Source organism: Drosophila ficusphila, unplaced genomic scaffold (genome assembly GCF_018152265.1).
Source record: "Drosophila ficusphila isolate 14025-0441.05 unplaced genomic scaffold, ASM1815226v1 contig_412, whole genome shotgun sequence".
Lineage (NCBI taxonomy): Eukaryota > Metazoa > Arthropoda > Insecta > Diptera > Drosophilidae > Drosophila > Drosophila ficusphila.
The window spans coordinates 1,058,263-1,069,405 of record NW_025064326.1 but is presented as its reverse complement, the minus strand read 5'-3'; the positions used below and the strand labels follow the sequence as shown (position 1 = coordinate 1,069,405).

The 11,143-nt window shown below is 41.1% G+C and overlaps 2 protein-coding genes across 2 annotated transcripts in view; both read right to left on the bottom strand.

Annotated features, from left to right (window-relative positions):
• The window catches only part of LOC108091457, a 42,100-nt gene extending 32,616 nt beyond the window's left edge, over positions 1-9,484 (bottom strand). The window contains 2 exon segments of the mRNA XM_017190657.2: positions 135-644; positions 9,405-9,484. Of these exon segments, the coding sequence (XP_017046146.2) occupies positions 135-178 (44 nt within the window). The 5' untranslated portion in view covers positions 179-644; positions 9,405-9,484.
• A 470-nt stretch (positions 9,485-9,954) lies between these two features.
• LOC108091424 (ribonuclease P protein subunit p30) lies at positions 9,955-11,125 on the bottom strand. The gene is made up of 5 exons (XM_017190615.1): positions 11,000-11,125; positions 10,750-10,937; positions 10,617-10,685; positions 10,293-10,567; positions 9,955-10,240 (listed from the first exon to the last, which is right to left on the bottom strand). The coding sequence occupies exons 1-5, from the start codon at positions 11,088-11,090 to the stop codon at positions 9,967-9,969; spliced, it is 897 nt and encodes a 298-aa protein (XP_017046104.1). The 5' UTR covers positions 11,091-11,125; the 3' UTR covers positions 9,955-9,966.
• Positions 11,126-11,143: the final 18 nt, after the last annotated feature.

Sequence of the window (11,143 nt, the reverse complement as noted above, 5' to 3'; positions counted from 1 at the left end):
ACAAGACACTTCAACTCATTGAGAAACAAACTCACAAGTTCAGCCCCCATATCATGCGTACTTTTCCCGATTTAGCCCATTTTAACCCGACTTTTGGGGTGACAATCCCAAAGAGTCGAGGAAGGAAAACTCACCCTTGATGATTTCCGTGAAACATATTTTGTGCATTTCCATCCATCAGATTTTTTGAAACGCAGCGCACACAGAAATGTCCGTTACGCGTCGAAGGACGCGACGCCGCTGCGTTTTAGGTTTGGTCGTCTATTGGCTTAATTTTGATGCTGCTCTCTGCGCGTGGCCGTTGTCAAAATGTCGAAAGTTCGATAGGTAGCCGGTGAGGTGACTGAGAACCAGACGGTTGCGGAGAAGTTCCACTTCTCGGGGTGCGGATATCCTTTCCCCACTGCTCACTTTGCCCCGGGGATCTGTTTTCAGGTGTCACCACACTCCACTCCACCTTTGACTTATCGATTATGATTATATATTGGTTGGTTGCGGGTTCTAACTACTAAGCTTAATTACAACTGGTGTGCAATTTAACGTCTTGTTGTTGCTTTTATATGGTAATGTCATTTGTGTCTCGTGTTTCGCGCACTTCATGGCCGACCTTTGACATATTCGCAGTGAAACACATTCGCTCACAGCTGTAAAAAGTATTTTGGAAAGATTTCGGTTGGGTTAGTATCAATCAGATTCGTACAAAAGGTTTCACGTCAAACGGTAGTTTATCAGCGAACACGAGTGCATTATTTTAGTTCCGAACGTATTTTAAGCGAAAGTATGCATTTGGGTTTTTAAAGTCTGTAAAGAAAAGAGAAAAACGGGACTTTAGTCAAATAGTTATCATTCGCGCTGTATTTTAAAGCTATCAGTAATAAATCAGTAGTACATGTAATCTGTAGAGAATATTCAGAAGTTTTTCGAATTTTTAGAGATTATTTATCGGTCACTTTTTGTTGGTGTTGCATCAACTTTTAAGGGGAAAAGCTATACGCTTATGGTTTTTATAATAGGGCACATACAACGTACAGTTTCACCCCTCAAAATGTTGAGCAATAAAATCTTTGGCTTTTACACCGTTCGAAAAAAACGAAACACCCAACCAAAATCGGTCGAAAAGGGAGGAAAATACAAACTAATTAATGATTCAATTCTGGCGCAAAGGGGTTAGATCAAACTGAGATTTCTTTGCTTCGTTTCGGTGTGGACTTGGAGTTTATGGGCAGGTCAGAGTGGGTGGTGGTCTGTGGGTGCGAATCTTGGTGAAAATCTTCTTCGGCGACAGTGAGAAAAACAATGGCAACTCTATCGATTTTTCGCATTGTCTCTGCGGCTGCTTTTAGCCGAAAATCTAAAGTAGCGGTGGAAAACCCGCAGAGAGCCAAGGAAAAAAAAATGCGGGTGGGTTGACTGACTGGTTGTTGTTGTTGTCGTTGGTGGAAGCTGCGAGAGCCCAAAGATATGCAAATGGGGCGGGGATAAAGGGGGGTGGTTGGGAGTCGTGGGGTGGCAAGGTGTGGTGTCTGCTTTATGTGTGTGCAAATGGAAAGTGGAAAGATATAGAGACAAAACTGCAGACAGTACAGTACATAGAGATATGCACTTACACACACAGACAGACAGACAGCCGAAATTCGCTGCTTAGTGTACTGTTATAAATACGTGTGCAAAAAGGGAAGTCGGTGGGGAGGGGGTACGTAGCGCAGTCAGTCAACCACTCACACACAGATACTATATGGCACATCATCAGCGCAACTTATGTGGAGTGGCTGACATGGGCTAAGCGGCGAGCTTAGCACCGCTCCACCCCCTCGGCCCCCTTCAGTCACACACCTACCCACTCCCCTTCTACTCCTCCTTACCCCTTCACCCCCGCGCCACTGCCCCCTTGCGTTCGCCGTGAGTTGTTCGCGCTCATTGGACAATCATTTAGCCAGTCGTCGTTGTTGTCTCTACACAGAGATAAACCAATAAGCAACTTGTTTAGTGAAACATTTCAAGCACGAATATTTTTGAATTTAAAACTTAAACAAAGGTACATATAATCAATGTGAATAGTTGAACTATTTTATAAACTTTTGTAATCTTTTTGCCTTCGGTATTTTTGTTGTATTTTCTAATTCATTAATGTTTGTAGTGTGCAACCCAACAATCCTGCCAAAGTATGGATAATCTCTCGATAATTTCTCGCAGTGCGTATTCGTTGTTGCTGCCCTCTGGCTGCTTTGACTTTGCCGTAATCAATTACATTTCGCTTTTGCAATTTCAGCTATTTATTTATTTAGTTTCAGCTCTTGCCATTATTATTAGGCGAGCGAGCGGTATGTACACACGCCCGTACAATAGCGATGGTGTTCGGCGAGACTTTACTTTGTATATCTGGCAGATATCTATCAGTGAGTGTGTGTATGTCGCATTTTTCTTCTTTTGCTTTAGTTTTTACTTCTTGCTCGCTTCTTCTCAACTTTTTGGCGTGGCTATTACACAAACAAATCAGGCAGAGTAATTGCAAAAACAATAAACTAAAAGCAATAGTAATATGCATGTGTCTGTATGTGCGAATGTTTGTGGTATGTAGTTGGTTTGTGCGATTGTGCTTGTGCTTGGGTAAGCAAAGCAGACATCTGAAAAATTGTGAAATTATACTTTACTTATTGCCTCTCTCCGGTCTCTCTCTATGTCTATGTCGCTTTGTGTCTCTGCGCACAACTGTACGTTTGTTTTAAATAAGCGAAAAATCGATTAAAGGTGATAATAGACAAGCGAATTTCAGTGTGTCCAAACGACAAAGACGCGAGCCACATTTTTGTGACCCGACGACGACGACACCACCAACAATCCGATTCGATTCGACAAACCAACAACAGCACCACCATCAGAACGGCGGATTAGCTTTAGCTTTCGGGCCGGGTCTATTTCTATTTCTATTTCTTCTCTTTTCCCATGCTCCATCGCTTTATGAGCCATGAAAATCGTTCTCAAAAGAGTTCACTCAAGTCACAGTTTTCTCACCATTTAAAAGTGTTACCCGCCGATTGGTCTCCTTGTAAAAATATTAACAGATGTGGGCAAATCACTAGCAATGTTTGCATCTTTTCCAATTAACAAGCAGATAAACTGATAAAAGTTAAGGTTATTAACCTTTAATTGTACATATATAAATTATTAACCTTTGGTAGTCCCACTTGTTTTTTGTTAAAAAGTGTTATATGTATTACATATTAAACATGCCCTGCTATAGTTTTCTACATAGCTGTACCAATGGAACAAAATAAAAAACCTGAATGAATAACTCCCAACGCTTACGATTAAACATTTTGCAATAACAACAACACCCCAAAAAACAAAACACAAAAACGAGAAAAGGGTTCATTCACCTTGTGTCTTGGGCAAATGTTTTTAGTTAGCTCACAATTTTTGACAGTTGTTTTGCGCTCTTGCTTCGCTTTAGGGCCGACTTTGTCTGCTTTTTTATCTTTTACTTTTCAAATATCATGAATATCTGACCCACAATGACTTGGAGGGACGGGGCAGGGGAGGTGAGGTATTGCACACAGAACAAAATAATTGCAAATTTACAAAATTGTTTAAATATTGTTCTTAGCATACGGGCTTTCGACAAGCACTTTGAAAAATTCGAACTCTTCTTGTTACCCTTTTGTTTTATTTAAAAAGTACATTTTATAATATTGAAAATATTTTCTTCCTTTAATTTGGTGTGAGCACGTATGGAGTTTAATTCCCTTTTTATTTTTCTTACTATTACTATTGGTCTACAAAAATCAAATAAAAACTTAAGATACATTTTGTACTTTTTCTTCCAGTGCTCGATACAGAGGTGTTTGAAAAGTGTCGTCACATAATGGAAACACTCGGAGAACTCCGCACATGCACAGCGCGCTAAGATGATGCATATGTACGTAACGAACGAATGAATCTGGCTTTAATAACAATCAAGTCAAGTGGCTGGGTCCGCGCTAACAGTAACTAAAAAGTACAGTTGGTTTTTGTAAGAAAAGCAACATTCAACAACACGGCAGCCAAGTACGTCACTCAGCGCGGTCCAAAAAGAGGCAAAGAGCGACCAAAGCACAACAAGGAGGAACAGGGGGAGGTGGAGGCAAAAGAAGCATAAGCAGAGCAGAGACAGATGGGCGCAGCAGCAAAACGCGCACTCACACACACTCACTCACCCGGACGAACGTACATAAAAATGGTAATAAAATAGGTAAAGTAACAGCGGCAGCTGTAGCAAAAGAAGAAGCACAAAAGCAGAAAGCCACACACAGTTTTCGGAAAAGCCAAAGAGCTCAACTGAGAGGCCATCAGCCAAAACTCACACACTCTCCAAGTGCCAAAAAGCCTCGCACAACACATAACACAACCCACAAAAGTTCGCTTGGCAAAAATTACAAACACGTCGCAGCCTTTTGAATGTGTAACGGTACATTTATGGCAGGCCAATTGGCATTAGAGATGAGTGGAGAGCGATAGTGGCGACTTCGAACCAGGGAAATTCCACGCGTTGCCATCAACCGCATTGTAGTGCGATTTCATGAATGTTCTTCAATAAATTTACGCACTAAGGTGACAAAATGTTTGTCAAAAATAGCCAAATAGGTTAATATCGTTATACCAACTCCAGGGGAATAAATTATTTTTTAATTGTTAAACCCTTGAGAAACAACAATGTTTAATCTTTAAATATGTCGATGGTTGTAGCGAATTGCCAAAGGGTCAGGAAGTATCTGAAAGAGGCCTAGGCAGATTTGGTTCTGTGACAAAACTGACGCCACCTTTCCCGCTAGAATTACCAAAATTATACGAAAACAAGACAGCCAAGAAAGCCTTTAAAGAACCAACACACACAGATACCAGACACACAAGTCCTGACCCGATTATCGAGTTAAACGTTGTATAAAATTTGCACCTGGACCTAAACCGGATCGAATGGATATAGAGGTGCCCATTGTCAATCCAGCAACCATAAAACGGAGCGGATGAGAGCCGGATAGAGAGCTGCTCTCCAAAAGAGCGAAGTGCCGGCTGAAAAACGAGAGAGCGGCAAAAACACACGACAAAAGGGAACGAGAGAGCGAGGAGAAAAAAAAACAGCCCAACAAGTGAAACGAGCGTATAAAAGCAAAAATGTTGAACCGAAACACACACGAAGTAAAAAATAAAAAAAAAAAACAACAAAAATACTAAGGCAAAGCATAGCGTGCGCTAAAGAGCAGGCCAAAAGCAAAATTACAAAAGCAAAGCGAGTATATCACGTGCTGCCCCAGCGAAGGGGAGGGGGTGGGCGGCGGAGAGGGGGCGTGTGCCGGCCTTTGGCGGCAGCGCTGCCACCGTCGCAGTCGACTGCGAATATCAAGAAAGACGGAAAGCAAAAGCGACGGAGAGACAAAGCGACAGAGCGACTGTTTCGTATAGAAAGAGAGTGGGAAACAGAGACGACGAAGAGCTAGTCAAAACAAAAAGGGAGATAAAAGAAGGAGGTGGTGAAACAAAAAAAAAAATAAAACAAAATAAATTTATAAAAGTTTAAAAAATGAACACAGAATTATTCAAGCACATATGTACATATGAGACAATTAAAAGGTATACAAAAATAAACAAAGAAAGTATCTTCTGAACTTTACATTTATGTCGATGAAAGTTAAATGGAGACAGAGCCAGAATAGCTAGTTAACAATAAAGGTACAGCTTTAATTAAGAAGTACGCTCATAAGAGGAAAATGGGAAAAATCTAAGATTTTCTGAAGGGTTCTTTGCATGGGTGTTTCTGGAAAATCACGGAAAAATGGGGAAAACTTTAGCTAGGGGCTTAACAAAAATAGGTTGGGAAAGTGTGTAAAATAAAAGTATCTGAGATGTGGTTTCTTTAAGTCAGGCAAAGAAGTTGAGCTTTGCCGTTGTTTGTTGTTGGGTGGTCATCAAAAGTGGGAGATTGAGAGATTGCGAGGCAAGAGAAAATCCGCGAAACAAAGCAAAGCAAGGAAAAGACGGCGAATGGTGGCGACAACATTACGGCGACAAGTACGAAACACGTATTATGTGTGTTTGTGTATCGGAGATTCGCATGATTCGTGCAAATTCGCCGCATAGTTGTTGCTGCTATTTTATTCGCATTCGCATATCGTGGTGCCTTTTGTTTGTACATGTATCTGTATCTACAACTGTGTGTGTTTGTTGGGCCGGGCGTGTTTGTGAGTTGGGGTCGTCGTCGTTCATATGTTTGCCTTCTTGTTGTTTTTGTTGGTGCCTTGTGTTGTTTGGTCGGTTTTGATTCGGTTTTTTGGGATGGATGATATTATATGGTCGCTGGTCTCTGTCGCTGGCCTCAGTTGACGTCTCTGCCCGATTTTCCATCCATCGTTTGGTTCTCTTGCCCGTCATCAACTTTTCTTCTTACGCTCGTCAGTCTTTACGAATGGATACAGTCCTACCTCGACAATTTACACTTTAATAAAAACATTTACATTTAAATCAACATTTGTTACACTTTTCATAGCTTTTTATTTAGTTTAATTTATTTCAACCAATTTTTTTTTTACTATACCCCTCTATTGCCATTGTCGTCCAAATCAAGTTTTCGAAGCTCCACTGTGGTTTACCTCAGTTTACAGCTCCCTTGTTGTTCTTCTCATTTGCACGTCACGTAAGTATTTTTTCTTTCTTTTTTATTACTTAAATTTTTTCCCCACAGCTCCAACGAAAACAAGAACAACTGTAAGCAATGAGTGGAACTGCCCACTCGCCTCAACTTTACTTTAGCTTTATTCGCATATTAACGAGTGGGGGAGGGAAGAATATGACGAGAGAGGCGAAGAGGGAGAAAACAGGCGTGTGACGTTTTTTCGCTGCTTTTTCTTCTTTCTTTACCGAAAAAAGAGTTGATTGAAATTATTTTGTTGGCGTTTGTGTGTTTGTGACTTTTTCGCTCAGTTCGTTTGTCTGTGTATGTGTGTGTGTCTCGTCTGTCTTGCTGTGTTCGTGTACGTGTGTATCTGCTTTCGGTTAAAGATACATAATTATTTCTAAAAAGCATTTTCTGCCTGGCCATTGTTGTAATTCGCTCGGAATTTCACGATTCTGTTTACCGCAGAGTATTTATAATATAATTGAGAAGAAAATAGTATTACTCACCATTTTTATTTTTTGTGCTGCTAATCCATTTGGCTTTATCTTGTTTATTATCACCGGTTCGCACAATTTAAAATTCATTTGTAGGTTTTACGTTCACTTGGCTCGCCCTCTTTCCCTAGTGTTTTTTTCCCCGTTTTCTTTTGTTTTTTTCGGTTTGGTTTTGGTCACGCAATCATTTTGGACGCAAGTTATCGATAGTTAAGCGCAGCGGAATGACAGATGACGAATGACACGGCCAGCAAGAACAACAACAAGGCTAATTCAAGTGTAGATACACATGCGAAATAATAATTGTAGCACAATTGCCGCAGCAAGAAGAAGCGACGGCGAAAACTACAAAAGCGCAACGATTGCAACTGCGAGGCTGTTGCTTCTTCTTCGCCGCGCGGTCCCCGCTCCCCTCTTGCTCAAACACACTCACACTAACGTACGGTAATTACAATTAAACGTAGTTTTTTGCAGCCGAAACGAAACAAAGAAATCGATAGATATTGCTGGAAGTTAGTGGAAAATCTCTGTGCTTGGTAATTGCACAAGTGAAAAGAAAAGGCCGCAGTTGGAAGCAGAAAAAAAGAAAAATTGTTACAGCCGCCGATTGGAAGAAGAAGAGACGCACAACAGACGACGCGACGCGTCGGGAGCGTCGACAAGCGCATGAATTTTACGCTCTCTCATCAATTGCTGTGTGTGCGAGAGAGGGAGAGGCGGAGTGGCCCGGCTAGAAAAACGTGTGTCCACTGTGTGCGTGTGAGTGAGTACGAGCCGATCGAGTGGAGTGAGGAAGAGGGAGGCAGACAGATGAGTTGACACAGCGGCCGAAGCAGAGCTAAAAGCAATCAAAGAGGAGCAAAAGGAAGAGCCGCAAATGGGGATACCGTTGCATATGTGCACTGTATCTATGTGAGTGCTACTTTAGGCCATCAATATCGATATATCGATGGGGCAAACTACAGTGCACCCTGGACCGGTCAAACAGAAACAAATTATTTTTTTTTAACAATAAAAGTAACAAACTGAACTTACTGAAAAAGTTGCAGTAATAATGAATTTAATTGTACCGACTAAAACGATTGATAAAAAAAATTCTAAAAAATAATTTCATATCCTTACAGAAAAATAAAGTAATTAATTTATTTATTTCATTATGACCAGTGGTCCGATGTACTATGGTCGCACTGCTGGTAAAAAGTCTTATGAACTTTTCAACGTTTCAAAATTTAAGTAAAATTTACTGCCGAATTCCGTTAATAATTTGCACTTTAATTTATCATTTCAATTCATTGCACTTCGATTTCTCCATCGCAACAATAACAAAATGTTAGTAAAAAGCAGCGAGAACGTCGGCAGCGGCGTCAGCAGAGCAACTGTAGCAGTGACCATTGCGGCAGATGGACAAATGCGGGGGTGTGAAATGTGGGAGGGGATAACGCAGATTGTCTCCTGCACAGGTGCAAAATGTGCGGTGCTGCATCTCCCGAATAATGTTGGCAACACTGCAGCACCAATACATACACAAAATTTATGCGACGCGCGATACGCGAAATGAAAACGAAGCCAAGTGAAACACACAATATTTCTTTTATTTTGGGGTATTAAGCGGGGGCAAAGAAAATGGCGAGCAGAAGCAAGAGAAAAGAAATCAAAAGAGCAGGCAATAATCAACGCGATGATTACAATCAAACAAACATCATCATGAAGGCGAAAACCCAAACGAGCATCGCTTATACACACACACGCACTCTCTCACTCACACATTCGCAGATGAGGTCCATTTTTAATTGTATTAGACGGCCGCAGCTCACACTTTTGCATTTGATTTTCGATGTTCTTCGCCAATTTCGCCATTAATTAATCGCACACACTCGCACAGAAACACACTGGCCACACGTAGAGGCGCAAAAAGAAATGCACTCGGAACAGCGATGAAAAAACAATTGAAATTGGACATTGGCTGCTGCCTTTCTGCTTTTCCTCATAGTCTCGCGAAATACATATTTCTTTTGCTTTGCCGTTTTTCTTCCCGTCTCGTCGCTTGTCTTCCCAGCTCTTTTCGTTCTCTCTCTCTCGCTCTTCGCTCTCTTCTTCTTTGCACATTTTTTTCTTTTCAAGTGTCTCGGTTTCGTGCGCTTTTCAAATGCATTTTTCGCTTAAAATACGCTCAATTCCGTTCGGTTTTTGTGCTTTTCCAGTTGCCGGCAACCGGGCGAGCGCTTTTCCGCAACTTTGCTCAATTTATTTGCACTTTAAGTTACCGTTTAACGCAAAATTTTAGCAGCGAGACAACGCGACACACACTTCAAAGACCTCCATTTTGTTTTGTTGTTGTACGCTAGAGGTGCAAGAAATCCGATTTTAACATCGATAAAATTAATTGAATTCTTTTCAGACATCGATTCCGTTCTTGGCACTGGAATCTTCCTGAAGGATTCCAGGAATAGCATTTAAAAACAGCTGACATTGATGCATTGATTTTTTGTTACAATTTTAAATATAAAATATTTTCATTCCTAAGCACCTATCTTTGGATGACAAACATCAAATAACAATAATTAACTTTATTTTAAATAACCTTTATTTTATTTCGATATATTGTTTTCCCCGGCAACCTTCGATTGTTTTTAATATCGACGTCTCATACTATAAACATCTGTATGGACTCAAACCACCTATAAGGCACTTGATACTGGACATAAACCTGACGTGTTGCGTTTACGATACGTATGAAGTAACGCAAGCATGATTTAAATTTTCTGTTCTCTCCACTTCAGTCAGAAGCAATTAAAAAACAATACTTTTTAGCAATTATTTTCGGTGCTACGCCACTTTCAGTCGTTTATTGGCTTGCTTATTGTCATCGTTAATTTCAGATTCATTTTCTTCTCCTAGTTCCGATTTAAGTCCCTCCATTTCATCGTCTGACTCGCTTTGGTCGTCCTCTGAGCTATCCGAGAATACGATGGGTCCATTTCCCTTTACAAACATAATGGTTTTGCCCAGACGACGCGACTCAGCCTTCAGGAAGAGCTGCCTGCAATGACGATCCACAGCATTCTTGCCTTGGTCCTCCGACAAGCCAAAAATATAGGCCCTTAAAGAAAATATTTAATGAGAGTTCAATTAACGACTAATGTCTAGCTCACAGATTGGCCACATCGTAGGGTCCCCTCAGCTGAAATTCGTGCGCTGCTCCGCTGCTGAAGATGATGTTCTTAGACTTTCCTTTAGTGCAATAGTTTTGAGCGATCTTTATCATGTCTTTCCTGTTATTCGAATCGACTATTGCCGGGGCGTATTTGATCTCAAAGAACATGCCGCGACGCACGGCCACCTGGTAGGCTTTTCGATTAACCATAAGCCGTGATCCTGCCACAGGATTGAAGGTTATCAGATCACCGTTGAAGGCCGTACAGCAATGCTTTAAATAACTATATTAAAAGATAGTAATTAGCTTTTTTTCAACTTACTGTCAAGGCGGCGTCGGTTTTGGGCTGGCCAGCGACTAGATTAAACTTTCGCAGATTGAGGGAGACACTCTGGAAAGCAGAATATGAAAGTGAAATCATCTAACAATTAGTAAAATCCTTTGACTTATCTTACCATTGCATGCGCCACATTGACATCCACGTAGAGAATTGTTATTCTCTGCAGGATTCTCAGCTTGTCCTTAAACTCCTTGCGCAGATGTTCGATTTTGTGGGGCTCGGGAAACATCTCGGATCCCCGTTTGCCGGCCTCCTTTTTGCTGTGGTCGAAACTCTGGTCGATGGCGATGGTTTTGTAGCCCACTAAAGTAGAACCCGCTTGAAATCAAGGAGGAACTGCTTTTAAACCGTTAAATCATACTCACAGTCCACAAGTTCGTTGAGCAGAGCTCTCATCACTTTGTCGTCCTTATTATAGGGAACGCTGAAATCGTAGAACGGCTTTGTTTGCTCCATTTTTGGGTTTGTTTTGTTTTTTGAAGACCCCAACGCGTGCAACTGGTGTATAG